The sequence below is a fragment of the Eptatretus burgeri genome, chromosome 9 (assembly GCF_056783735.1).
Source record: "Eptatretus burgeri isolate ZD-2024b chromosome 9, Ebu_testis_v1, whole genome shotgun sequence".
Taxonomy (NCBI): domain Eukaryota; kingdom Metazoa; phylum Chordata; class Myxini; order Myxiniformes; family Myxinidae; genus Eptatretus; species Eptatretus burgeri.
This window is the reverse complement of record NC_140969.1, coordinates 97,761,562-97,787,857: the sequence shown is the minus strand read 5'-3', so window position 1 is coordinate 97,787,857 and position 26,296 is coordinate 97,761,562. Positions and strand designations below refer to the sequence as shown.

The window sequence follows — 26,296 nt, the reverse complement described above, 5'->3', positions numbered from 1 at the left end:
GCTCGTGAAACGTGCATGGATTTATCCATGGCGATGAACCTTCGGTCATCGCTGGCAGCAGCGGATTCTCCATGGATGGTGAATGTCTTCTTTTCTCTATGGCCAGCGAAGCTGTGATTGAGGCGAAGCTGTGATCGAGGCGAAGAATGCACAGTGCGAGCCACGTTGGCGCGTGCGAAGCGAGCGCGTTGATCGACGCTGGTCGAACGCCTGAGCGGGCATGCGGGACCCTCGACCGGTCACCTTGGCATGGCCTGGGGGTTTTGCAGGATGATTCGCGTGCCAATTTCGGTGTAGGCGATTCGTGTCATACCATGGGGTCGGAGCGAAATATGTTCACTGTCTGGGATGGCCTTGCCGGAAACGAAGTGAGGCGGTTTCCGGCCCAAGCTGGTGGGCCACGTGAGTTGTCGGGGCCAATCGGAGCGCCCGATTCAGGTGATGACGTTACGATTCAGGGTCGCCCCTCCCCCCGAGCTGCAAATCCTATAAAGGTCGGAGAAGTCCCTCCGTCTCTCTCTTGCTTTTTGAGTTTCTCCGCCTCTCTCTCGCCTCGCCGACACGACTCGCCTCCTGCTGCCCGGACTCCACCTTCTCGTCTCCACCCACATGACGTCGACCCCACCCGCCTACATGGTTCCACCTACCACTCCACCCTCACACTCTGGACTCCGCCCATTCTCGACTCAAGCTCCTCCTTTCACGAACATGGTCTCCACACGTGTGGCGGAAGCCAGAGACAATGTGCCCACTGTCGGGTACCGCACCACGGAGCATCCCCCCCCTATCGGGCGCAAAGGTACCGATATCATAGCCTCAACTCCCTCCCTTCCTGGTTGAAAAACTCCCTCTTCATCGGGTTTTCTGTGTCTGTGTGTGTGCGTGTGTGTGTGCGCGTGTGTGCGCTAGCGCCTGTCTGCTGAAGTCAGACTGCAGAGGATTGTTGTCATTATTATTGTTATTAATTTCGCGTTAAGTCTGCTCTGTGTCCCCCTTTTGTAAGTTGATTGTAAATAAATCATTATTAGGAATGTTCCCTGCTCGTTTTTGTCTTTTCTTCCATTGATCCAGCATGGTCCGAATCCTAGTCTAGCCGGGACTTTATTCCCAACGATCCGTTCCTTTTCGCTGGTATGTCCTTAGCAGTGTCGCTCGGCTGCATCCGATCCGATAAAGTGATTCGGTCCGGAAGAGTGATCTGGTTCGGACAAGGCGTACCAAGGTTGTGTTCCCCGGTAATTAAACCACGTGATTAATTAGGTAACCCGATTAATCCATTGACGGGAGGACCCTAGGTCACACGGTTGAGTTATTGGCGTCCACGGTCAGTTAAGCGACTCGCCGCATCACGGAATTATCCGTGTGCGACGGCCTACAATTCCGGCGAGTCTGGTGGGAACCCCCACCTAGTGGTCTTCTCACACAACCCCCTGGCCCGCAACAATATATAGATGATTTCTGCAACTCCAATTTAGCGGAGACCATTGTATGTTTTACATCGATGCTCCTTCGCTCCGTGATATCACGCGTAATAAATATTCTCTGATTGAATTGTACTTAGCCTTGAGTGCACATTGAATATTAAGAGTTACACTGAGTAATTAGAATTACCTTGAATATTAAGAGTTCCACAACAACACACCTGTTAGATGAGATAAACACAGCCACTGAGCTTGGGGAAGTGCCATCACTTCTGGGAGTACTCTGGGTACCAGCAATGCAAAAATGGCACCGCCTTTCTCGTCGCACTCAGTAAGGCATTTCTTAAGGAGGAACTTCCTCCTCCCCAAGGATGCCAACCTATTGGGACTGTCCGTATTCTCATCCTTTTAAATGCTGAACATCAAGCAAAGAAGCAGCATGTACCATTTTTAAGTCTTTGGTACGACTTGGACGGGGTTTGAACCACCAATGTCTGAGACTCGGAGGGGACGCTCAATTACACCACGGAGTCTGGTATTATCAAATAAGTAATCTGACCTTAATAGCCTTCATTAAATCGGAAATTTGTTTCCATTGTGGTTTAAAAACATCCACCAATCTTGAAAACGGAATTTTTCATAAAAATCAAAAGATGTAACAATGCCTTGTTCGTGTCAATCAAATAAAAATCTTTTCACAAGCTTCATTTCAAGGCCTGGTGCCCCTAAGCCAATAGGACAATACAAAACACAAGGTATATCCATTGAATAAAAGTGGCAGGAGAGCTCTGAAGTAGTGTACTCAGCCATTGAACTGCCTTGTCTGGGCTCAAGTCACACATCGAAGAGAACATGCCAACAACGGAGCTATCCTGCAACCCATCTTTGCAAATATATTGTGGTTGACGAAAGAATTTCAAACAAATATCAGGGAAATGTTTATGTGACATGGATGATGGGTAGAGATAGAAATAAAGAGAAACAGAAACTTGCCATAAGGCAGGTACTGGTTTGTGATGCTTTCTTCGAAGTCATTTTCACCATCGTCTGCAAATGGGAAAGCTGACTCAAAAGAGATCTGCAAAAAAAAACAAGTGCGACATCAGCAATGTCATTTTCTATCGGAACTGCACTGGTCTGTCGAATCAACATGACGAGGCTCTTATGAACCCATATTCCAGCAGGTTCATATATTCCATCCATAACAAAGAAAAGAAAAGAAAAAACACTTGGAACGAGACATCAATGGGAAATGGCTTCGGTCTTAAATAAAAGTTGTTGAAGGAGGGAGAGAGACAACACGGAGAGTAGAAAGCTTGCCAAGGTGGAATATTTGACTCTTTCTCAAGATGAACAAGGATTTATTATATTAGTCTTGGAAAAATGTTACAGCCTAAAGCCATCTGTCAACAGAATATGAAAATAAAGCACTTGTGGTAAAAGCAGAACGAATGAGCACACACCATTCTTCTTATTCTTGTGTATGGCAGCTTGGCTGCTGGGTAGCGATCATGTTGTTTGGGTATAACTGCGCCGCTGATGCGATGCCCCTATACCAGTACGCTGGTACTCATTTCACCTACCTTCGAAGGATGACAGGCAGAGTAAACCCCACCTGGTGTTAATTCAGTGGAAAACAAGGCTCAAACTCAGGCCCCTAAGATCCCAAGCCAGCCACCCTAACTACTAAGCCAACACCAGGCTAGAGCATGCACCATTGAAAGTAGCAGATAGGATGCGCAATGATAAACTCAAAACAAACAAACAAAGGTACTGTTACGTGTGTGCCAATTGTTATCTCCATATGTGGGTTTCATAAGGTGGAATGGAGCACTTTCAGGTCTCAAAGTATCCACATGTGTGTGGCATGGAGGAGGTGATAAGATGTAGAAATAGGGCCTTAGCAAAGTTGATGTTCATAGTTACCTTCATTCATGGTATCCTTAAGGATTTAGCAATTACCCTCTGCAATAAAGTTAATGTGTAATTTTAAGTGGTTTGATGTGCAGCCCACAGAGGGGACAGGTGTGGTTCAATTTAGTGCTTGTATAGGTTAAGGACGCCTCGTTTTGCGTCACCTCATCTGAACCGACTAGGTCCAGGTGAGGTGAATAAAGATCTGGTGACAACAAGGTGTCCAATGTGGTCTGACATCTTTCTTGTCAGGCATGATTAGCCCACATGGTTTCCTGTACACTTTTCCATGTGCACTGGTAATTGGCTGGGCCCTTGGTCAGCATGAGTGGCGCAGTGATGTGGTGAGTAGCTGGAGCTGGGATCCTGATGGCTGGATATTAACCATGGCTGACAGATGACCCAACTCCTTCCTGTTGGCATGGAGTCTCGGGTGGGACCAGGAGAAGTTATAAGGGACAGCGGGCATGATGTCTCTTTTCTCTCACCTTTCCACTGCTCTTCCACACTCTAGGTGCTTTCACGCAGGTTGAATTGGTGTCGGCCTGGGTTGTTGGTCAGGTCGGGAATGGGAACATGCGCCAGAGCAGCGCGTCGCTGCGTCCACTTTTTGCCGGGACTCCAGGGGCCTCCGTATGGCCAACCCCCAGGCAGATGCCTGGCCCATCCCCATCTCCTTGAGATGCCGATCAACCTGCTGCAACCACGAGGCACGTGGTCGGCCAATTGACTAACTCAACTCCCGAGACTCCCTCGCTGAGAGAATCTGGTGAGCAGGATCAGCGTCAGGAAAACGAGCCACATGTCCATACAGCCGCAGCTGATGCTCACAGACTATGCAGGTAACAAATCTCATTCAAGTCTCTCTCAGCAACTGCTCGTTGGACACAAAGTCCAACCAGCGATAGCCAAGGATTCTCTGAAGAGACCTGGTACCAAAGGAATTAATCTCAGTCTCAGATCATTGGTCAGAGTCAAAGTCTCACATCCATAGAGCAAGACTGGAAGCATGAAGAACCTGAAGACTTGGACTTTCGTCCTCCCGCACAGGTACCGGCAGCACCACACCCCATTATCCAGTGAATCCATGACTCCCCAGGCCTGACCCAGATGTCTATTGACCTCTGACTCACAGCCAGCAGACATGAATATCACTGCCAAGGTAAGTGAATCTCTCCATGACCTCAACTCCTCACCACAAACAGGCACAGAGAGGACAGCAGCATCCAAGATGTCATTGAAAGCCTGGATCTTAGTTTTGACCCAGGAAACCCATAATTCCAGCAGCTCCGACTCCTCATGCAGCACCTCGAGGGCCCCCAAAAGGACATCTAAAGTCTCTGCAAAGATGACTGCATCATCTGCGAAATCAAGGTCATAGATCTTGACATTCCCAAACGATGCACCGCAGTTAGATCTCTCCGACATCCTCCCAATAATCCAGTCCATACAAGTGCTGAAAAGTGTGGTGGCCAGCACACCCCTGACGAACTCCAGTAACAACTGGAAATAAGTCAGAGATGGCACCACCACATCTCACAGCACTCTCAGTACCAGAATAGAGTTCAGACATCAGATCAATCAGTTTTGGTGGCACCCCAAGAAGACCAAGAATCCTCCAGAGCATCCCGATTCACCGAATCAAAAGCTTTACAGAGATCAACAAAAGCTGCAAACAGCCCCTGCCGAAACTCTCACCTGCATTCAGTGAGGACCCGAAGATCAAGGATACGGTCAATCGTTGACCCCTTTGGTGTAAAGCCTGACTGCTCTGCATGCTGGTGCTCAAGTAGATGGTGGCGAACCCTATCAAGAATTATCCGAGCAAAGACTTTGCCCGGCACTGAGAGCAGCGTCACCCCTCGGTAGTTGTTGCAGTCTTGGTGACCACCTGTCCCTTTCAAAGAGGAACAACAAGGCCCCTCTTCCAGTCAGTTGGGATGATGCCTGTGTTCCAGGCAGAGCACAGAACTGCATGCAACGACACGAGTGCAGCATTTCCACCAGCTTTGAGAAGTTCAGCATGGATGCCACAGATCCTTGGAGCTTTACCCAATTTCAACCGGTTCACCGCAGCCTGTGTTTCCACAAGCGAAGGTGGACCACAGTTATTGTAACACCCCTGACGTCTAACTCGACAGCTGGTGGATCAGCAGAGTACAACCGCTCAAAGTAACCGGCCCAGCGGGCCTTCACTTCAGAGCCGACCACTTCACACTCCTCTGTCAAGAGCCTACCACCCTCTGCTCTCACTGCAGTACACTGAGGGATGGGCTTGGATGAACGCAATGCGCGAATTCCCCTGTAAGCAGGATGAGAATCACTTGACCACAGGTGATGCTCTACCCCCTCACAGATTCCTCGCACATAGGCCTCCTTGTCCACCCTTAGCGCACGTACAGTTTTACGCCTCAGCTCCCTGAACAGCTTAGCTCTGCCATTCAGCCTGGCCCTGCGACTCTGGTCAATGGTATCCAGTGTCCCTTGAGAGACAAAATCCTTTTTCGCCCAATGATTAGTTCCAAGACATCCACCGGCAACATCAAGGACAGTGGTCTGGAAGGCATTCCAGAACTCTTCAGGACCTCCCAAAGCATCCAGACTCCTCAAATCTCCACTCAGCTTGTTCGCAAACTCCACAGCTACCCTCTCATCCTTGAGCTTGCCAACATACAGCCTTGGCTGGGATGGTACCATTCTCCTGGATTTAAGATGCAACTGAAGAGTTGCTACAACAAGCCGGTCGTTAGTATTGAGGAACTGAGCACTCCGGTAGACCCTGCAGTTCTGGATCATCCTCCAGCAACCATCAATGAGGACATGGTCAATCTCCTTTGCCACACCACCAGCGTTGGAATACCAAGTCCAGCGAAGAGCTTGTGGGTGCTGAAACCATGAACCGGCCACCCTAAGTCCATGACTTCTTGCAAAGTAAAGGAACTTGGTGCTTTTGAGGTGAACAGTTCCTGACCCATGGGGACCAACAAACGTCTCATAACCATCCCTATCAGTTCCAGTCGATGCATTGAAATCTCCCAAGATTCGAGCGTGGCATAGAATGCATCCATCACTGTGAGATCACTTGCCTCAGTCGGAGCATAAACAGAGACCAGGAAAATGACACTGAAGGAGTGATAAATCCTTATTCTCATAATACGCTCTTTGACCGGTGTTACCTCAATTATCATTGAAGTCAGCTTCTTGGACACAGCTACAGCAACTCCTTGGGCATGGTAACCATCAGAGCGACCAGACCAATAGTAGGTGTAACCACCCGCAATGATCTTGCCGCAATCCGGTCTCCGAACGTCAGAGAGTGCTGCAATACCGATGTCCAAACGCTTGAGCTCAGATAACAGAGACAGGTGATCATCCTCTCTTGGGGAAAGGACATTCCAGGCACCCATCCGAAGGGACCACCTCAGCTTAACCCAAGGAGACCGCCATCGGGTGGACCACACCTCAGCACCACTCCGACACACTGTCCCGCAATCTGACCCGGGAATGTTACCCTGTGGTTTCCCTCCTGTCATAAAAGATTGGGGATCCCGAAGGCTTTGCCCCAATCCCGTCATCTGGTGAGTTGTCCTGCGAAGGGAAGCTGCATAGGAGGTACTCCCACGGAGTGTGTTTTCAGATTTCTTTGTGTTTTTGTGTTTTGCGGAATGAAGGGTTTTACGGTGGCCGGAGTGCAAATCCTGCCACCAGCCTCCTAATAAGAAGTAACCCAACTGCAGGAAGACGTCCGCAGACACAGTTGGGCATTAGATATGGATGGCTGTTGGCTCACAAGGAGCTCCTCCGCCCTTTGACAGGTTTTGTTTTTAATCCTGCTGGGTGTCCATATCCAAACACCCTCCTCACCAAAAAACCTGGTGGGGGAGACGGTTTAGTCGCCGACAACCCGACCATGGAACAGGTTAGTCCAGGTTTACATGATACCTGCAGCAAGTGACATATCTAATCTGGCCTGACCTGACATAAGTCACAGCAAGGATCACCTTGCATCAAAATCATTTCCTTGAAAACCCACGCAGTTTGGTGCGAACGATTCGTGTGACTGTGGCAGCTTTGCAGGGTGTTTATTATTTTTTCCAGTGTTAATTATTCATTTCTGTGTCTTTCTTGCATCAGGATTCCCAATTTTTGTTGTCTTGTGGAAAATGAATCCTTTACTGTATTTTCTTGAGGTCATGTGTCTGCCTCACTCTGCATCTTGCAGTGCTCCTAAAATGTTTCGACCCATTGGTGTTCGTGGAGTGGATTTGAGTTAATTGATGGGATTATCGCAATCACCCAGAAGTATGCACACTTGCTTCGAAGCTGTCGAAACTTCGTTAGAATCCCAACCCAGCTATAAACTGCTATCCCGGTGTTTCATAGGCAGGGTGATTCATCAATGTGTGTGCCATCCTTCGGATGGGTATTAAACTAGGTGTCCCATCTGCCAGCATTTATTGGTGGATGCTGAAGATCCCATGGGTGTCCTTCACGAAGAGCAAGCGAGATATTTCTGGCACCATGGCTAAATTACAATTTCTTGCCCTCGTCTTAGTTGAAAATCAGGCATGGCCAGCTAGTTCGTGAAAGACTTGGGCTTAGCCTCCCCTGGCAAACCCCACAAGGATGCGGGAGTAATTGAGGCCATTAAAAGGAGAAGGAAATAAGATGGGAGTATCATTATCCTTTTATTGTCGGTGCACTTTGGCGTGGCCACACACGAGCTGGAAGAAACCGCTTGTTACCAGCTTGTGGGCAAAGTAAAACCGTTCTGGTCATTCACAGAATGAACAGCTTCTGTGTTTGTGACTTCATGCCCGACTCCAGTTAGTGGTTGTGGAGAGGGGCCAAAAAAAGCAATAGCACTAAAGTAATAAAAAACTAGTAAAAATCAATTAGATGCAAATGCATGAATGGATGTACCTTCACCTGCATTAGATGTCAACCCCCTGTTAAGTTTAATCTTAATTCAAGGTCACACGAAAAAATAAGAGTCACATTCGAGAGATTACTAAAAGAGAGTCAACATCAGATGCTTCAAACTCAAGTTATGGTCTTCAAAATGATTTTCAAAGCACATGTGACCTTTCACCTGTTGAACCCAAAACAATCAGTTCATCTTTGGATTATTACCTCTGCCACCGAAGATGGACGAAGGTTACGTTTTCATCCCTGTCTGTTTGTTTGTCTGTCTGTCTGTCTGTCCGTCTGTGAGCAGGATATCTCAAAAGGTTGTGGATGGATTCCGACAAAATTTGGTGGAGAGGTTGGGTGTATGACAAGGACGAAATTATTCGATTTTGGTAAAGACCTAGATCTGGATACAATAGTTTTTTTTAAAAGTGATTGTTCACCATTCAGAGATGGGGTCAAAAACGATATTGTATCCTTACTAGAATTCACAGACCAGTGTTTGTGCATTTGTTTGTGTGTTTATCGTGCTACTCCTCCTGCAATTCTGGGCTAATTACATCCAGACTTGCTACACAGGATCAGCATGACCACAATTAATGTATCGGGGTGTTTTTATTTATTTATCTTGGCCAGTGGTTTTGAGGGAGTAAGGGGGTGGGGGGACACAAATTTTCTCTGTAAATGTGTATTGTGTAGCACCCCCTCCAGGTGGGGGAGGGTATTCAAGTCTCCATCATTTACAGTGCAGTATTCCTGTCCCCCACATTTTCCAGTGCAGTGAGGTGTTTTGAATTATCAGCAGTAGGTATGTTTTTGCTTCATGCACGTAACCCAGGGTTTTTTTGCCTATACAGAGCTGTCAGTTTCCTACACACCACCCAAATAAAGGTTTGTGTCATAAGAAAGTGTTGCATTCTTGGACCAAGATCGCTCGTTGGGCGGGTACTCTGCTAGTATAAAACAATATCTCAAAAAGTTGTGGAGGAGTTATGACAAAATTTGGTGGACGAGTTGGTTCGGTGACAAGAAGGCGATTCGATTTTGGTTCAGGTTCAGATCCAGATCTGGCCTATCAGTGAGATACAAAATGTAAACTGTTCAGCCTGGCAGAGGTATGCGCTCTACGAATTGCCGTTTTAGTATTCTATAGCTTTTCCAAGTTTGGTTGAAACCTCTTTCACAGTTATCATGGTAACAGTGGTTCACAAATTATCATGGTAACAAAAAAACAAACAACAACAAAAAAAAAAACAGCCTTCTGCTGCGGAGGCATAAAAACAAAAATCGTATCAGTTTGAGTCGTCGTTGAGAAGCACTGAAATAAATAAATTAATATATAGTACTGCATCTGAATAAATTAATAAGAAATTACCCTATTTCTGCTATTATTGGGTTGTTGTGTGCAGTTTGACAATTCGAAAATTGTGCACCAACAAGAAGTGCTAATGTGTGAGGAGCAAAAGCTGTCCTCGAGGATCAAAAGTGAAACCCATGAAGGGAAATCTCTACGGCAATGGCACAGGTACAAAAGGTGCAATTATGTTTTGTCAATGGATATGGAAGTTTGTCTGACAGAGGCATTCTGTTCACAACATGAACACAAAAGAACATCACCACCATACATGCTATGATTTAAATTGATAGACAATGCACTCGATTTTTGCATTGGGAAGTATGTTTCCTTTCGATTTTGCAAGTCTTTCGACTTGCACAATACAGGACGTTATCAATAATCACCCACTCGGACTTAAAGTTGCAGCTCGGTGGGTTTCCAAGCGATTTACTGTTGTGGAAAGCATCATCTCGATGGTGTTTGGGTTGAAAGATATGGTGGATTACTATGAAAAGTGAGAAGATTTCAGCAGATAAAGAGATGAGGTGTGGGAACACCAATTATTTCATTAAAAAAGCAGACCAGGATTTAATGAAATACACTGCATGCATGCTCCATTATTTAACAATTATGGCTTACCCCCATCTACACAAAAGGGGCATGTTATCCATAATGATACGAGTGCATCTGTTTAGCTTTGGGGTGGCAGGATAGCCTTGAGGTGTGCGTACTCACCTCCGAGTTGTCCAACCTGGGTTCGAATCTTGGCCCAGCTATAAATTGCCTGTGCAGAACGAACAAGTTGCCTGTGCTCGCATGGGATTCTAAACGGGATCGGGATGAATGAGGCAAAAATGCAAATGGCATCTTTTGCCATCAAGATGACAAGCTGGGAGCAACAATTCACATTTATTGCCACATCTGATGCAATTTAAATGCTCCAATGGTGGCCAGGTGCTCCATTTGAAACTGTTCAATAAATGTAGCTTTTTCACGCCTCGGGTCTGTAATCATTCGCCAATTGCAAATTAATAGCAGGATATTAGGAAAGAATTGTGAATGCATTGTTAAACTCAGGGCTGGCCCTAGATGAAATGATGCCCCCAGGCAAAGGTGGTCTTTGGCTTCCCCTCTCTGTGTTCAACTTTTGAATACCTCATGAGTAGCGAGTGCAGGCAGTGGTGAAGGGTAGTGAGAGCAGGCAGAGGGAGGGGGTCGTGAGGGCAGGCAGAGGGAGGGGGTCGTGAGGGCAGGCAGAGGAAGGGGTTCGTGAGGGCAGACAGTGGTCGAGGTGGTAGCGAGGGTCGAGTGATAGGATTTTTAAGGGTATAACCAACATAAGTGCAGAAGTTATTCAGCAGAATCGACAGTGATAGGACAAGGGAGCATCGCATCAGAGATAAAAGAAGCGGAGAGTTAAGACGGTAGTAAGGCAGGGATCTTTCACTCAGAGAGTAGTTAATGCATGGAGTGGTTCCTCTGGAAAGGTTATGGCAGCAGAAATAATCGATAAGGTTAAATTGGAATTAGATCGGTACCTAAAAGGATTGGAGATAGAGGGTAACAGAGATATTGGCAGGACTTGTAAGTAACTTGGGTATGCATGGGTGATGTGCACATCTAAGCAGAGTGTGCTGTTTAACAAAGGGTCTTGTCAAGGGACAGTGTGGCTGATGTTGCATATTCTTCACTCCAAAACCTCCTTCGACCATTCCACTCCACCCACCCCTCAAAAAAAGTTTTCATTTTTATTTTAACACCCTGGTGATATCCCTGTACCTGTCCCCACTTTTCTCATCGACACCACCATCCCCAATGGCAGATCCAGGGGGGATTAACTCGGTGCACGTGAACCCCCCCCACCCCCACACTCCCCTCCGCTCTCACAATTATGTCACATGATCATCGTGTGAGATATCACTGGACAATCAGCAATCGCACGTCATTTGCTTTCACTCGGAAATTAATCCGAGCCGTGATACTTTTTGCTGCTGGTTCTGTTAATCACTGTGACTCAGTGTTTAGTTCTGGCTCCGAAGAGAAAGGCAACATTTTCGGGATCGTGTCCTACAAGAAAGCGCAGTGCAATCCTGAACTATTTCACCAGGTCATTCACAGTTTCAGTGGCTACATCGCCCATTATTATAATGAATGATCTGATGATCCGCAATGGCAGGTTTAGGTTTAGTGCTCGGGGTCATTTCGCCACATTTTGTGCTTGTCCGTTCCATATTTTCATTGATCGGAAACATTTTGTGTATTTACATTGTTGTTGTGAAGATCCGTCGCAAAGATTCCAAAATCTTCAGTGTTTCTTTAGAATCAGTTAGTGACAGGCCTGAGGCCTTTTTGTCAAGTAGTTCAATATTCCCAAATTTTGCTGTGGAGAAAGTAAATTTATGGTCGGACACTGCTAGCTCTGGACAGATTAACCGGTTTTTCCTCATAGATTACATTGACTTGAATAAAGCTTGGTGGTATATTTCACAATATGGGAATATCTTAACCTTAAGTGAACCCCCCCTCCCCTCCTTAAAATTTTTTTTATGGATCCACCCCTGATCCCCCGAATGAAATCGAGTTGTTATCTTGGCGGAATAATTTAGTCAGGGGTATGTTCCATTACCAATCAGCTTACTGTTGCTTGCCAAGCCATCCATTACTTATCAACTGTTTTGTGAGTGCTTGCTCGAGTGATGAAGCTACTTGGCAAATGCTCTACAAGCTGATTGGAAATGTAACACACCCTTGGTGTTGGTGTCGCGCAGGCATGATGGACCAAATCCGAATGGCCTCTTCAAGTGCCACATTTTGGTTACTCCTCGTTATATCTTCATGTCAGGTTCACCCCAGGCCCGGCGCACCCCCCCCCCCCCCACCCGAGACTGGCACCCAAGGTGGCCACCAGGGTTTCTGATCCCTAAATCCAGCCCTGGTTATACTGCAGGACATTGAAGCATCAAAGTCCAGAAAGGATGGCATGGAAGTAGTGTACTTGCCTTTTACCAGTCTCGTCTGTGTTTGAGTCTCAACCTGAGAATAAACTGTTGCATCAGAGGAGTTAAGCTTGAGATAGGTCTGCCAGCAATAGCTGGTCGAAATCAAAGATCCCAAATGCGTCTTTTACATTGAGTATGGGATTAGATGCTGGCACCCTGGGCAAGTTCTAAATCTCTGTCCTAATGTACAGGGGCACTGCATCAGCTGCACAGCAATGCAGTAATGATGCAACCAGCATGCCAAATTTGTTATTGCATTCCATTCCAAATGCATTCGCCAATAATGATGATAGCATCCAAAAGGTTGAAATAAGGCGTAAAAGCTTGACTTTGGTGGTGGACAATCGGAATGAAACAGTTATGTGTGTGCATCAACAGTAAAATATTTCACACATTCTGCAAAAGCTGACAAACTTGAGATCTTGAACAAGCAGAAAAGCTGAACAAAGGCAAACAAACTCACAAGTTCTGAGTCTGCAGCTGATCCAACTTCTGTTTCAAGTTCTGGTTCTGTTCATTGCAATCAGTCATACTGCAAAACAATGAGGCCAACACAGCAGCCAATCAAACAAAGTTTTACAAAATCTCTTCAAACTGTTAAAAAAACTAATATGGAGTCTGTAACTGACATCACTGCATGCTTCAGTAATAGAGCTGTGGGAACTGGGAACAAAATTCCACAGCAGCCTACCGAGTTGGCCTGTTTGGCATTCACATATTTATTAAAATGAGGTTATGGTGCTGAGATATCAGGTTCAAATCTCAAACATGTTTCCTACCCCTCCCCCCCCCCCCCATTGTCTGCTAATATCCTTCCACTCGGTCCTTGTTCATCAAGTGACATTGAATTTTTTTTTAAACCCATGAATCGAGGCACAGGGAGGAAGGAGCACAACAGAGTGCAAATAGTCAACAGAAAATGGGGCAAAGGGGAGGCAGGAGGACAAGAAACACCTAGATATACCACAACATGAAGGGAGTACTTCCAAGTGAAAAGGGGAGAGGTGGGCATTGTCTCAGTAGGTCTCAAACAATTCAAGAGGTAAAATTAGGAAAGACAATGAGGTGGCAGTAGTCCAGCGGATTAGCAAACCAATTGTTCATTTTTTGATAAAAGCGTCAAAATTGGCACAGACATAGATAATTACATAGTAAACGATTTCAGATATGGAGGAACTTGAAATTGTACCCATGTTGACCAGAGCAGCCATTTTCCAATATGGCCACCATGCTGCATTAGCTATATAGATAATGCCTACTAGATGTTTTTGTTTGTGTCTAATAGCCACTTTAGAGCTGCCAATTGCTCATGATCTTACGCCAGAATATTAACCAGGTGCTGGCCTGAATATTTATGGCCGCCATTTTTCAAAATGGCCACCATGTTCACAAAAATGGGATCATATCTGAGCATATTGCTTTAAAACAGTTCAGCTGATGTAAAAATTGACGTACTGTTAGGTATATTAGTTTATTGGACATTCTCTTTCACACCAGCAGAGAGCTGTGCATTTAAGTGCAGCCTTTTTGCAATTGCAGCAGTTATGGCATCCTTTCTTGCAGCCACAGGAGATCAACTCATAGCAGCTCTTGGATGCTTCAGGAAGTGTCGTCCAATTTGGTTGATAAAGTCCATCATCAGTCTTTATCCAACCCCAGCTACATGGAGAAGGAAGGGCAGGCTGTGGAAGCAGTGCCTGGCCCCAGATATGGCCAGCCTGGAAAACAGCCCTCTTAACATGTTGTTCTGGAGCAGCCTGTGTTGGCGGAATTCACTTAAGAGTTATTCTTTGCAAACAGCTTCTTCCTAGCCTTGTTAACATCAGTGCAAGTACTTGTTCGATCAAAGAGGAGTATGACGAACCTCTCAATGACACTCATGATTTGTTCTGAGATCCCACTGGGAGCACGTGCCAGTTGCAAAAGTGCAACAGTGAGTTTCAAGTAGCCCATGCAGTATTCTTTCCATGTCCAACAAAGGCTGACACCGTATCACACCGTATCACACCGTTCGGGCTTGAAACATTGGAAGCGCACGTGATTTCTCTGGACCCAGACAGGCTGTAATTTTGTGGGTTGGTACCTAGCGAAAATCTTTCCTGTTCCAAAAGCTAGCCACAGTTCATCTTTATCTGGTAGTGTATGAGCTACCATCACAGCGAACACCACAACATCGGTGTCAACAGTACGTACTAATATCTGGTGATGTCCATGCTTTGCAGCATGTGTTACATGCAGCAACATTCGACTGTCTGCCTCTTCATGGTTGCATGGTGCAAGTGTGTCAATGTCCTGTTGTGGTGGCACACAGAGTACCCGGTCCCCATCTGTGACTACCAGCTGCTTGTTTTCAGTATCAAATGAATGGATGAGTTATTTTGACAGGAAACTGAACAGTTCTGTCTTATTGATATCCACACGCAAGAAGTCCTGCCAGTTTTTTGGTATGGGTGCAGACTCAACACCACGTCTGCGAACCCCCTTTCCACGTTTTGCCCTGGCTGTTGCTTTTAGAGAATCAATTACATAGCTGTCCCAGACCAGATCTAGACATGATGCATGTTGAAGCTGTCCTAAGATGTATGGGATGAACACCTGACTGGCATATTCAAGAAATGTCTTTGCAGTTCCTGGCTTCAGCATTTGAATGATGGCTGCTCCATCTAATACTATATTGGTGACACTAGGAGCTTCTGATTGCACATTAGACAGGCCTTCCAGACATGTCAACAAGTCACTCTGGGTACCTAGGTGAAGTCTCCCTGCCTCAGAGTGCTGGTGGGCATCCTTGGTTCTCGTGTCGAAATAATTCATCAAGATTTCCATCCCGAGTCTGACAGCCGATATACAACCGAGAAAATAATTCCATGTCACTCTTCAGGGAGGCAAACTGTTGCTTTCCTTTAGGTGCTTTGTCTATAGGGGTGCCTAAAAGTGGTAGCTTATTATGGTGAAGTACATCATCGAATGACTTGGTCCTGTCTAGGAGATGTTCCTTTGTGAATTGATCAAACTGTTCTTGGCCTAGATTCTTGGCAGTACGGACTGTCCTCAATACTGAAGGGTCTGCAATTTCTTTGGTACCAAGGACAAGTAAGTCTTGGCTCTCCTCATCAAAAGGGTTGCCCAGTTCCTCGATTACATTCACAAGGGAACGAACATCTAGCCCAAGGTATGTTGGAAGAGGTGTTTCCTGGGAGGTATCGTGTCCGACTGATGGAGTAGTGTTTTTCGAGGTTCGCCTGTGCTTGACACAGTTATATTTCAGAAGCTGGGAAATAGCCAGTGTTGCTGGTGTCGAAGACACCAGGTTTTGGTCCTTGAAGCTGGGGCCCTCCAGTGCCATGCTTACTAAGGCAAGCAAAAGTTTTGGCACAGAGTTCTCCTGGCACCTTTCATCAAATGCCCCATTGAAAGGCACTGAGTCTTCGAACATGTGTTGACGCACAATGTGTGCAGCACGTGCAAGGTGAACAGCATCACTATTGATGTCCCCATCACAGGCTTTGCCTAAAGCAGCACCGATATCTTCATCAAATACCAGCACAACATCTCTCCCCTTACTCTGAGCACGCAGGTCTGGGAACTGGGCCAAGAGTCTTTGCTTCAGTCGTGTGGTATTTACTCTTTTGTCGTGTGCAACTCCCAACTGTTCCATTCTTGACATGTAGAGATGTGCCAGATCAGCAAGCTTAAAGACTGCTGCAGTTCCTGATTCCAGGCGAGTTTCTTCAATGTACATCACAAGTTCACCAAAGGCGATTCCGGAAATTACACGTTCGCTATCTGTCCCTTGCTGTGCATCTGTCTTGACCTTTCTTGCGCGACTGTATAGGGCCAGCAAACACTTTGTATGGTATTTGGCTTCCAATGCCACCATGTAACCCACACTGAGCCTGGCCAATAGCTCATGATCCTCAACAATTGCTGCACTTGCCCGTACATTGCAGTCAATCTGAAATGTTGAAGCCTCATGAAGGCCATCATTACCAGCCAAATGTCCACAGAAGAAGCATGAAGGCTTGCTTGCAATTGTTTCTGTGCTAGCAGGCCACGATCTAGTCCGTTTGTATGGAGTATCACCACTTCCACTCGACCTAGCTGCTACACTTGGCATCGTTCTCTTCTCTGCTCTTCGCAGCATTGTACTGTTGTAGCGGAGCATGCATGTGTGATGCCACTTAGCCTCGTTGGCAACCATAGCAGCTTCAATACCAGAACCACCATATATTCTGTCCGACTGCAATGTTCTTGGTAACTGTCTTAGTTCATTGAATTTGACAAGGTTATCAGCAAGTGACTTGTACCTTCTTCCAATGTATGACCGTTTTGACAGTGCCGGACATCTAAGCGACTCCATTGTTTGCTCCTGGCATATAACACAAAGTTCCCAGTTTGTATGGGCTGGCTGTTGATATGCAGGCGATGCACCATGTGTCCACAAGTTTGAACCATTTTGACATGATTAACTAAGTGTCTTAGTCGCTATCGGGTCATCTATTACTGCAACCGCCACCTCTGTATCACAATATCCACCATCCACCACCAACACCACCATACTCTGCAAAGACATGCAACAGCACATTATTAGGTTGATTGTGGTCGCTATTAGATTCATTTGTAATGTGATCGAGTTAGCACTGAAATTTTCAATAAATCGCCACCATTTTCGTAAAATGGCGGCCATATATATTTTATGTAACCCTCTGTTTTATATTCTGGTGCAATAGTATTACCAACTTACACCTTTAAAACGACTTTTAGAATCATAAAGTGACATCTAGAGCGGCATATCTATATTGCGAATGCCATATGGCCACCATTTTGGAAAATGGCTGCCCTGCCCGACAGAGGTAAACTGTCAAGTGCCTCCATATCTGAAATTGTTTAGTATATAATATTCTATGCCTGTGCCAATTTTGGTGCTTTTATCAAAAAATGAACAATTGGTTTGATATGTTGAGCTAATTGGCTGGACTACAGTGGGCACCATACTTGAAGGAATAAATAATTAAGAGCATGGTAAAACAAACCTGAGAAGACAGACAGTTCCACAAGCAATAGATGAGGACAATGAAGTTTAGAAATGGAAAGGGTAAAAGGTAAGGGTTTCTGGTAGAATGCATGAGAACTTAGTAGCAAAGGCTCAGTGGAGAGGTGAAAAGACAAGAAAAACAAGACCAGAAGATCGATGATGGAAGATTACAAGACCACTGACCTCCCTACATTGAGGAAAAAGCAGACTCCAAGACTTGGCCTGCTGTCATAAGATGCCATTGACAAGGAGGGGTTTCCTGCTGTCACAAGATGTCATTGACAAGGAGGAGTTTCCTGCTGTCACAAGATGTCATTGACAAGGAGGAGTTTCCTGCTGTCACAAGATGTCATTGACAAGGAGGAGTTTCCTGCTGTCACAAGATGTCATTGACAAGGAGGAGTTTCCTGCTGTCACAAGATGTCATTGACAAGGAGGGGTTTCCTGCTGTCACAAGATGTCATTGACAAGGAGGTTTCCACGGCCAACATCGAAAGCAGAAAAATCACTCCATAATGGAGAGACATACTCCATGGAACTTCAAATGAAGGCCTTGTATACAAATTTAAGCTGAAGATGGTTGTGGAAGGACTTAGCCCAGCGGGGAATGCCGAGGAGGCAGCCGGCCGTGGAGATCAGCTTGGAGATACGATAAACCCAAGACAGGTCATAGCAGATAGTCTAACCCTGAAACTTCAAGATTGTACCTTTTCAAGAGGCTAACCACAAAATATATTGGCAGATTAAACATCTGGTGTATACGGAGAGACAAGGTGAGAGCAGGGAACTTTATAGCAATAAAAGATGCGTTTCAGGTAGCGACTAGTTGCTCTATATTTTATTTAAAAAAAAAAAATCAACATCAGCAGAGAAAGAGATATGTCAAGATCAGGATTGCTCCCAGAAAGACATGTTGAGGGAAGCTGGCTTTGAGAGGTACAGCATGGGAAAGAGTGCTAAAATATTGTTGAGGGAGTTGGGGTGGGGCATGCATCGCGAGAATGTGGTAAGACTAGTATGGACCGTTTGTTCGAGTCAGTTAGATTTACTCCTATATTCAGGATCTGCCAGGGGTAAATCATGTGTAATACGTGCACTGACGGGGGCAGGTATTGTTAACAGAACATCAAAATAGGGTAAGGTTGTGTTGCGTGTAAAACCTCTTGTGGAAGCGAGGCCACGAGGACTTGTTGTATTTGACACCAAAGACCACCACCACAGGGCAACTGCCGGTTCCATTCCACAATTGTGCTTCTCCACAGGCTCTTCCAGCACGGATTCCTGCACCTGCAGGTCCATACGTGCCTCGCACGTCTCTCTCCCAGAGCGTCCTTTAATCTCCTCTCTTCCACGTTGTATTTGTCCCACTGGCTATATACCTTTTAGCTCTCCATTATCTCCTTTCCTTTTGATTCGATATTATTTTACCGTCTCCATTTTGACTTCTTCCATCTCCGTGTTCCCTTTACTTCTACGTCCCTCCTTACTACTACCCTATGTGCTGCCCTGGCCACTACATGGACCTTGGCCTGACCTATCACCAGTCCTCGCTGCGCTCCCTGCACGTCTGTCAATGATGCTGTCAGGCTGTTGTGGCTCGCCTCCAATCTCTCCACCAGCCCGGCTTAGCACGCTTGCATTTTATCCTGGATCGCTTCCATTTTTAGCCTGGCCCACCTCCATTTTAGCCATCAGCCTGTCTGTCAGCTCTGCATCATTAGCCCTTACGTCTTGCCTCAATCTGGCTCCCACGTAAGCCCTAAGCCACGTTAGCATGGCTATTATGTCTGGGCCATCTCCCCGCTGATGCGTTAATGCTGACCTGTTGCTCCCTGTCGCTGGTTCATTTCGGGGGCACTGGGCTAACTGGAGGTGAGTCTATGGGGCCTATAGATAATGGAGAGAACTCCACTGCACCCTCTAGAGGTCCTTCCACTTCCATTTCTACCGGGGTCGCTGTGGCATCGGTCCAGTGCGAGTACTCCTGATTTGGAATGCTTTGATCCCCCATGGTAATTATAATTTTAGTGCCAATTCACGCCCTCTGCAATTTTGCTTCAAGGCAACGGTTTCTCATACCTCAGGTCCAAATCTCACTTCTCGACACCAATGTTGTCGTCAAGCGGGTTGTGCCAGTTGTCTGGCAAGAGTCCGACGATTTGTCTCAATGCGACCATAACAGTCAGCTTGAGTCAATGGACCCGGGCTGGATTACGCCATTCCCACTTTCGATATCGTATCTGTGGGACCATCGAATCAGTCAAGCTCTATGCTAATTGATAACTTCCACCTCATCTATAATCAGGCCGAGCAAAGTCAAGAGGCGCACGGTACAGTCTGGATATATGGCACGAGTAGCCATAGCCAATTAACCCTCAACAGACTTTCCTAATTACCTCCACCAACGAAAGTGGCTGGAGGTTATGTTTTCATGCCTGACTGTTTGTTTGTCTGTCTGTCTGTCTGAGAGCAGGATATCTCAAATAATTATGGACCGATTCAGACAAAACTTTTTGGACAAGTTGGCTGTGTGATAAGGACAAATTGATTAGATTTTAGTGAAGATCCGAATCCAGATACTCAAATTTTTAAAGTGATTCTTCACCATTAAGAGATCGGACTAAAAACGATAGATAGCATGATATTTAAAAACATTGTGGATGGGTTCGGACGAACTTTGATGGCTGAGTTGGGGAGGTGACAAGAACAAGCTGATCAGATTTTAGTTCAGGTCCGGATGTTGAAAAAGTTATTAAAAAAAAAAACGTGCGCGCACGCACGCACGCACGCACGCACACACACCTTGTTTACATATTTTTTGTAGTCACATCCCAACATCCTTTTTGAATCTTAAAAATGTTTCTATTACTTGTTTCTTTCCTCTTTTTTTTTTTTTTTTACCTCCACCACTCAAGGTGGAGGAGGTTATGTTTTCACCACTCTGTCTGTTTGTCTGTCTGTTTGTGTGCAGGATATTTCAAAAAGTCTTGGACGGATGCGGATTAAATTTGGTGGGCAGGTTGGGTGTATGACAAGGATGAACTGGTTAGGTTTTGGTGACGATCCGGATCCGGAATCGACAACTACAATTGTCAAGTGATTCTTCACCATTGAGAGATAGGGCCAAAAATGATATGTAGCACGATATCTCAAAAAGTTGTGGACGGATTTGGATGAAACTTGGTGGACACGTAAGGTGTGTGACATGGAAAGATTTATTCAATTTTGGTGAAGATCTGAATCCGGATCCGATAATTTTTTGAGTGATTCTTCACCATTGAGAGATCAGGCTAAACTAATATATAGCACAATATCTCAAGAAGTTGAGGATGGATTCAGACGAAACTTGGTGGACAGGTTGGGAGTGTGACAAGGAAGAATTGATTCAATTTTGGTGAAGATCCAAATCCGGATCTGGATACGAGAATCATTTAGTTTTTAATGCGATTCCTCACCATTGAGAGATTGGGCCAAAAATGATTATATAGCATGATATTTCGAAAATGTATTGGGCCCGATATGTTCTCGTGGATCAGGTATTACGTGGCGGAGGTTTGTGTTCTTCTGAGTGCCCTTCTAGTTTAAAAATGCATTTACATGCTGGAGAATTTCATTGCAAGAGCACAGAATTATTTTTATTCTCAGGATTTGTGTTGTATTAAACATGAGCAGTTAACCCCCCTCCCCCCTTGGGTGAAATGATATGGGTACAGAATGGGAATTTTAAGTAGAACACAAGCTTTGTTTAAGCTAAAGTGATTACATTTATGCAATGGTAATTTCTAGTTAAAAAGTGTTTTGCCAAGAGCATTTCATAATATGTACTTTATAGACACATGTTTTGTCCGCAGCGATCGCGGCAGCTGTCTAATATACTGTCGTGTCCAATGTCCATGCCGGTTAAGACCAACCTGGACATATGTCTGAACAGTTCTATCTTGGAGGCGAACATGTGATCCTTGGAGATTTTAGCGCGCATAGGATGGAGGGCGGAAAAGGCGTGATAATTTATGAGTCTGGCATCGTCGAAGCCGTGTAGTCACTGTGTAGGCAACCGCACCCAAAATGGTGCCGAGCCGCTCTTTGGGCGGGAAACGTACGTGGTAATTTGCGCGGGTGGTCCTCCTTTGTTAAGGGCCCACAAACCTTCGTACAGTTTCTTCTCACGAACGAATGTGCCAACCCTGCTCCTCTCTTACACCAGGTCCGCTCACTGCAAATACGTTTTCCACAAACGTTGGAAAAGGTCATGGGGGCAATCACATACTGGTGGAAATTAGCCTTAAACCATACCCAATTAACCCCCCCCACCCCCTGTGCGGTGTCACATAACAATCTTAAGTTGATGGTTTCCCTACTTTATTTACATCGAGATATCTCCTGCTCGTCTACTGGCCATGTTGCTCTATACAATCCTATCTTTGCTGTGAAATTCCTCCATCTACCCCACAAACATAACAATACACCACCCAATGAAGGTACGTTAATTCTCATATTATGCAGAGGAAAGAAAATAGCAATAGTTCATTTTTTTTTTTTAACAACACAAATGCAGTTACTTTCTGTGTGTGAGACAGTGACGTGTCGCTTGTAACTACACATGACGTCATCATGCAGCGATGTCTGCAATAGCAGGAATGCACTAATAATTGGAACCTTTTTTTTTTATAACAGACTAAAACTCATGGAAAAATATGTTAGAGGATAGAGGACAGAAAGTTTATGTGCCGATTACTATGTGAGGGAGAAGAGGAAGAGTGGAAATATCATGCAAACATGGCAGTTTCATGCGAGGTATCTCACCATTGTCTAATCTAACATATAAAGTTGAGGTATCTCACGGCAACACCGGGTACCCGTTAGTACTTAAAGTATAAAATACTCCCCCAGACCATTGCCTCAGGTTCAATACATCCTGATGAACCTGGTATTCTTGCCTGTTGTAGAGGTCAGGTACAGCAAGGCATGTATATACATACATACATACATGAATATACACAAACACTTCTATGTACTTCAAGATAAGTATAGGGAAATGTGATTTTAAAAGATGGTTCCTACCGATTTTCCAATCCATCGACATACTCCTTTTTTCGACGCCTGCTCGCCTGTGCAGATTGCTTGTTACGGATCTTTCGCCGAATCTTCTTCAACATGCGCTCCTCTGTCTGCATTAATAAAATAAGAAGAAAGCAAATGAAGACCATACATGGCAACAGCAGTCAAAATGGCATGCACAATATAAGGCTTCCAGAAATGTCAGTGTGATACAAGGCAAACTAAAACGGCAGTCGGTATCCCACTGTTAGGCTGGATCTGCTGACGAGAACCAAAATCTAATTGGCTTGTTCTTGTTATCTAATCAAGTAATTCACCAAGTTTTGACATAATCCATCCACAACTTTTTGAGATATCGTGTTATGCAATATATCGTTTTTTGGCCCCATTTATCGTTGGTGAAGAATCACTTGTACAAACAAAAAAACATATTTTTTTTTTCTCAAATCTGGATATTCATCAAAACCGAATCAATTCTTCCTTGTCACACACCCAACTTGTCCACCAAGTTTCATCCGAATCAGTCACTAACTTTTTGAGGTATAATGCTATATATAGTTTTTAAGCCCCGTCACTCAATGGTGAAGAATGATTTAAAAAAATTCTCAGATCTGAATTTGGATCCAGATCTTCACTAAAATCTAATCATGTTTGTCCTGGTCACAAACCCAACCTATCCACCAAATTTAATCTGAATCCGGATGGACAGACAGGAGTGAAAACATCATCTCAGTCCACCTAAAATGGCGGAGGTAATTACAAGAACATAAATCAGGATACACAGTGGCCTGCAAATGTATTTGCCCCCTCCCAATAATGGCACATTCAGATGAATCACAAATTATGTAGAAACAATTTTTCCAAATGAACTTCAAAATTTTTATTCATAACTGAAGAGATCAAAGTAAGCACTGTTATAGTTTAAGGAGATTACGTGTCAGGAATGCCTGTAAATAACATGTACAAATCAAAACTCACTGGTTGTAAAAATATTCACTCCCTCAGGCCAGCACTTGATGGAAGAACCATTTCAGCAATGACTGCGATGAGTGTTTTTGGATCTGCCAATACCAGCTTTGTCCACTGAGATGGTAAAATCTTTGCCCATTCTTCACGTGAAAATTGCTCGAGTTCTGCCAAGTCTGGAGGGCATCGTCGATGGACTGCGATCTTCAAGTATCGCTGTAAATGTTCAATTGGATTCAAGTCAGTACTTTGACTGGGCCACTAAAGAACATTTATTTTCTTCTTATTCAGCCACTCCAGTGTGGCTTTATCTTTGTGCTTCGGATCATTTTCCTGCTGAAATGTGAATCTCCTACCCAGTTTCAGATTCATGGCTGATTCGAGCAGGTTTTCATCAAGGATTCTCCTGTACGTTGCACCGTCCATGGTCCCTTCTATCCTGACAAGCTTGCCAGTCCCTACTGATCAAAAGCAACCCCACAACATGATGCTGCCACCACCATGCTTGGCAGTATGGATGGTGTTGAAAGGGTGATGTGCAATGTTAGTCTTGCGCCAGACGTAATACATTGAATTTAGACAAAAAAAAGTTCAATTTTTGTCTTGTCTGACCACAAAACTTTTCTCCACATGCCTGCAGTATCATGAAGATACTTTTTCACAAACTCCATATGAGCTTTTAGATGAGTCTTTTTCAGTAATGGCTTCTTTCTTGCCACCTGTCCATGGAGGCCAGCTTTGTGAAGGGAGTAGGATATTGTTAATTGATGAACACTGACCCCCATCTCGGACATAGAGCCTGACAGATCTTTCAAAGTCATTATTGGATTTACAGAGACATCCGAAACCAGTTTCCTGCTTTCCCAGCTGCTAAGTTTGGATGGGAGACCTGATCTGGGTCGAGTCTGGGTGGTATGATAATTGATTTCATCGCACTCAAAAGGGATAATGGTGACTTTGAAATCTTCCTATCACCCTCTCCTGAATGGTGCTTCTCTCCCACTTCATGTCAGACTTCTTTAGAAAGCTCCTTGGTCTTCATGTTTACTTTGTTGGTTGACCAAGTGAGTTTCACCTTAAAACTCCTTCGGTAAGTGGAAGAGCTTGATTTTGGAGTTAAACCACAGATTACATACAGGTGAAACATATTACACTTATTTTATAACTTTTCAAACAAATTATAATTTGTTCCTGAAATGATTTAGGGTAAATTTGGTAAAGGGTTTGAATACTCATGCAACTGAGAATCATCTGATTTTCTCTGTTAATTCAACTTATTCACATTTTATCTGCATTTTTAGCTTTATGACTTTGGAGTAGATTATAAAAACTGTATATGTCAAGTTTGATTTGAAAGCATCATGAAATAAAGCTCAGATGGCATCAAAATGTGAAAATCTTGGAGAGGGGTGAGTACTTTTGCAGGCCACTGTGAATACTTTCACTTTCACAGAATAGTTTTACAGGAGAAGAGAGGACAGGATCAAATAAATCCAGAAGGGAGAGGAAAATAGAACAACAAATCCATGTGGACACTGAAAATGTCTGCAAGTCTGGGTGCAGGATGCGAGTTTTCATTGATATTGGCAAGAATATGAAGTCAAATCTATGCATCAATCACAGCTCCATCAAATTGGAAGAAATACATAAATATTCACACTGGAAGGACAGAGCTTTGGTAGAATTAGGTCAGTTTGTATGGTGAGCTGGAGGTGCGGAGCTAACATAGGGAAAACGTAGAGCAAGGGCAAATGTTGGATTTTTTGTTTTTTAATGGGTTTCACCCCGCTGTGACGGCCATGGCAAAGCCACGGCTGTGGGAGTGAGGTCTGGTGCAATCTTTCCTCCAGACGCCGAAGCTTTAAAATTGTGTAAATTGACAGAGCTTAGATTACAGAGATGCCAACTTTTGGAAATCAGAATTAGGGAGGATTTGCAACCGACACCAAATAATGTGCGCGAAGCGCACATCTCGAGCGCGGAGCGCTCGACCCTTGCGGCGGGGTGCAGGGCCCGCCTTAGGGTCCTGGAAGCTCTGGGGTTCTAGACGCTCTCTAGTGCCCTCTGAGCCCTATTTTGGAGCATTTAACATGTTAAGAATTCCCACTTTTTGAACAAAAAAAGGGGAAAATTGTGCACTTTTTAATGTTACATGTATGTTAATATTAGTAAGTTAGGGGACAATCAAAGATTAACAAAAAGCACAAAAGAAGCAATATTTTTCTTACCTTACTGGCTGGTACTACTGCTGCTTGCTTTTTGCATGGCAGCTTTGCTGAGTGACAGCTGTGTGGCTCTTTTAGCCCTTCTGATTATGTCTTTGCTGTATTCTCTCTGGTAGCAAGGGGTGCTATGAGCTAGTTTTTCAATTAAGAGAGCTTCCAGGGTTTTGACACTCAAATTGGGACGAAATTCAGTATGATTCTTCCGTACAAGACTGAGTGCCCGCTCACATGATGCGTTCGAATGAGGAATGACCAAGATTCCCTTCATCACTTTGCTCAAATTAGGATACTTCTTGGCACCAGTGCAGGGATCTGTGAGCTGTGAAATCCGATGCCACTGCTCATCCACTCTCACTGTCTCAGTAGCAATTGTAGCTATGGAGGCGTCTGCCTGGTAGTGAGCGAATTCACTCTCAAGACTGTCTATGTCA

General features: G+C 44.9%; 1 protein-coding gene across 3 annotated transcripts in view; it reads right to left on the bottom strand.

The window, feature by feature from the left end:
• The window catches only part of LOC147020707 (cyclic AMP-responsive element-binding protein 3-like protein 4), a 52,110-nt gene that overhangs the window by 7,638 nt on the left and 18,176 nt on the right, over positions 1–26,296 (bottom strand). For all 3 annotated transcript variants that reach the window (XM_085896262.1, XM_085896264.1, XM_085896263.1), the window contains exons 6-8: positions 22,678–22,784; positions 13,045–13,113; positions 2,415–2,499 (exon numbers count right to left, since the gene is read on the bottom strand). In XM_085896262.1, coding sequence (XP_085752388.1) covers positions 2,415–2,499; positions 13,045–13,113; positions 22,678–22,784 — 261 coding nt within the window. The remainder of the gene's footprint in view (positions 1–2,414; positions 2,500–13,044; positions 13,114–22,677; positions 22,785–26,296) is intronic.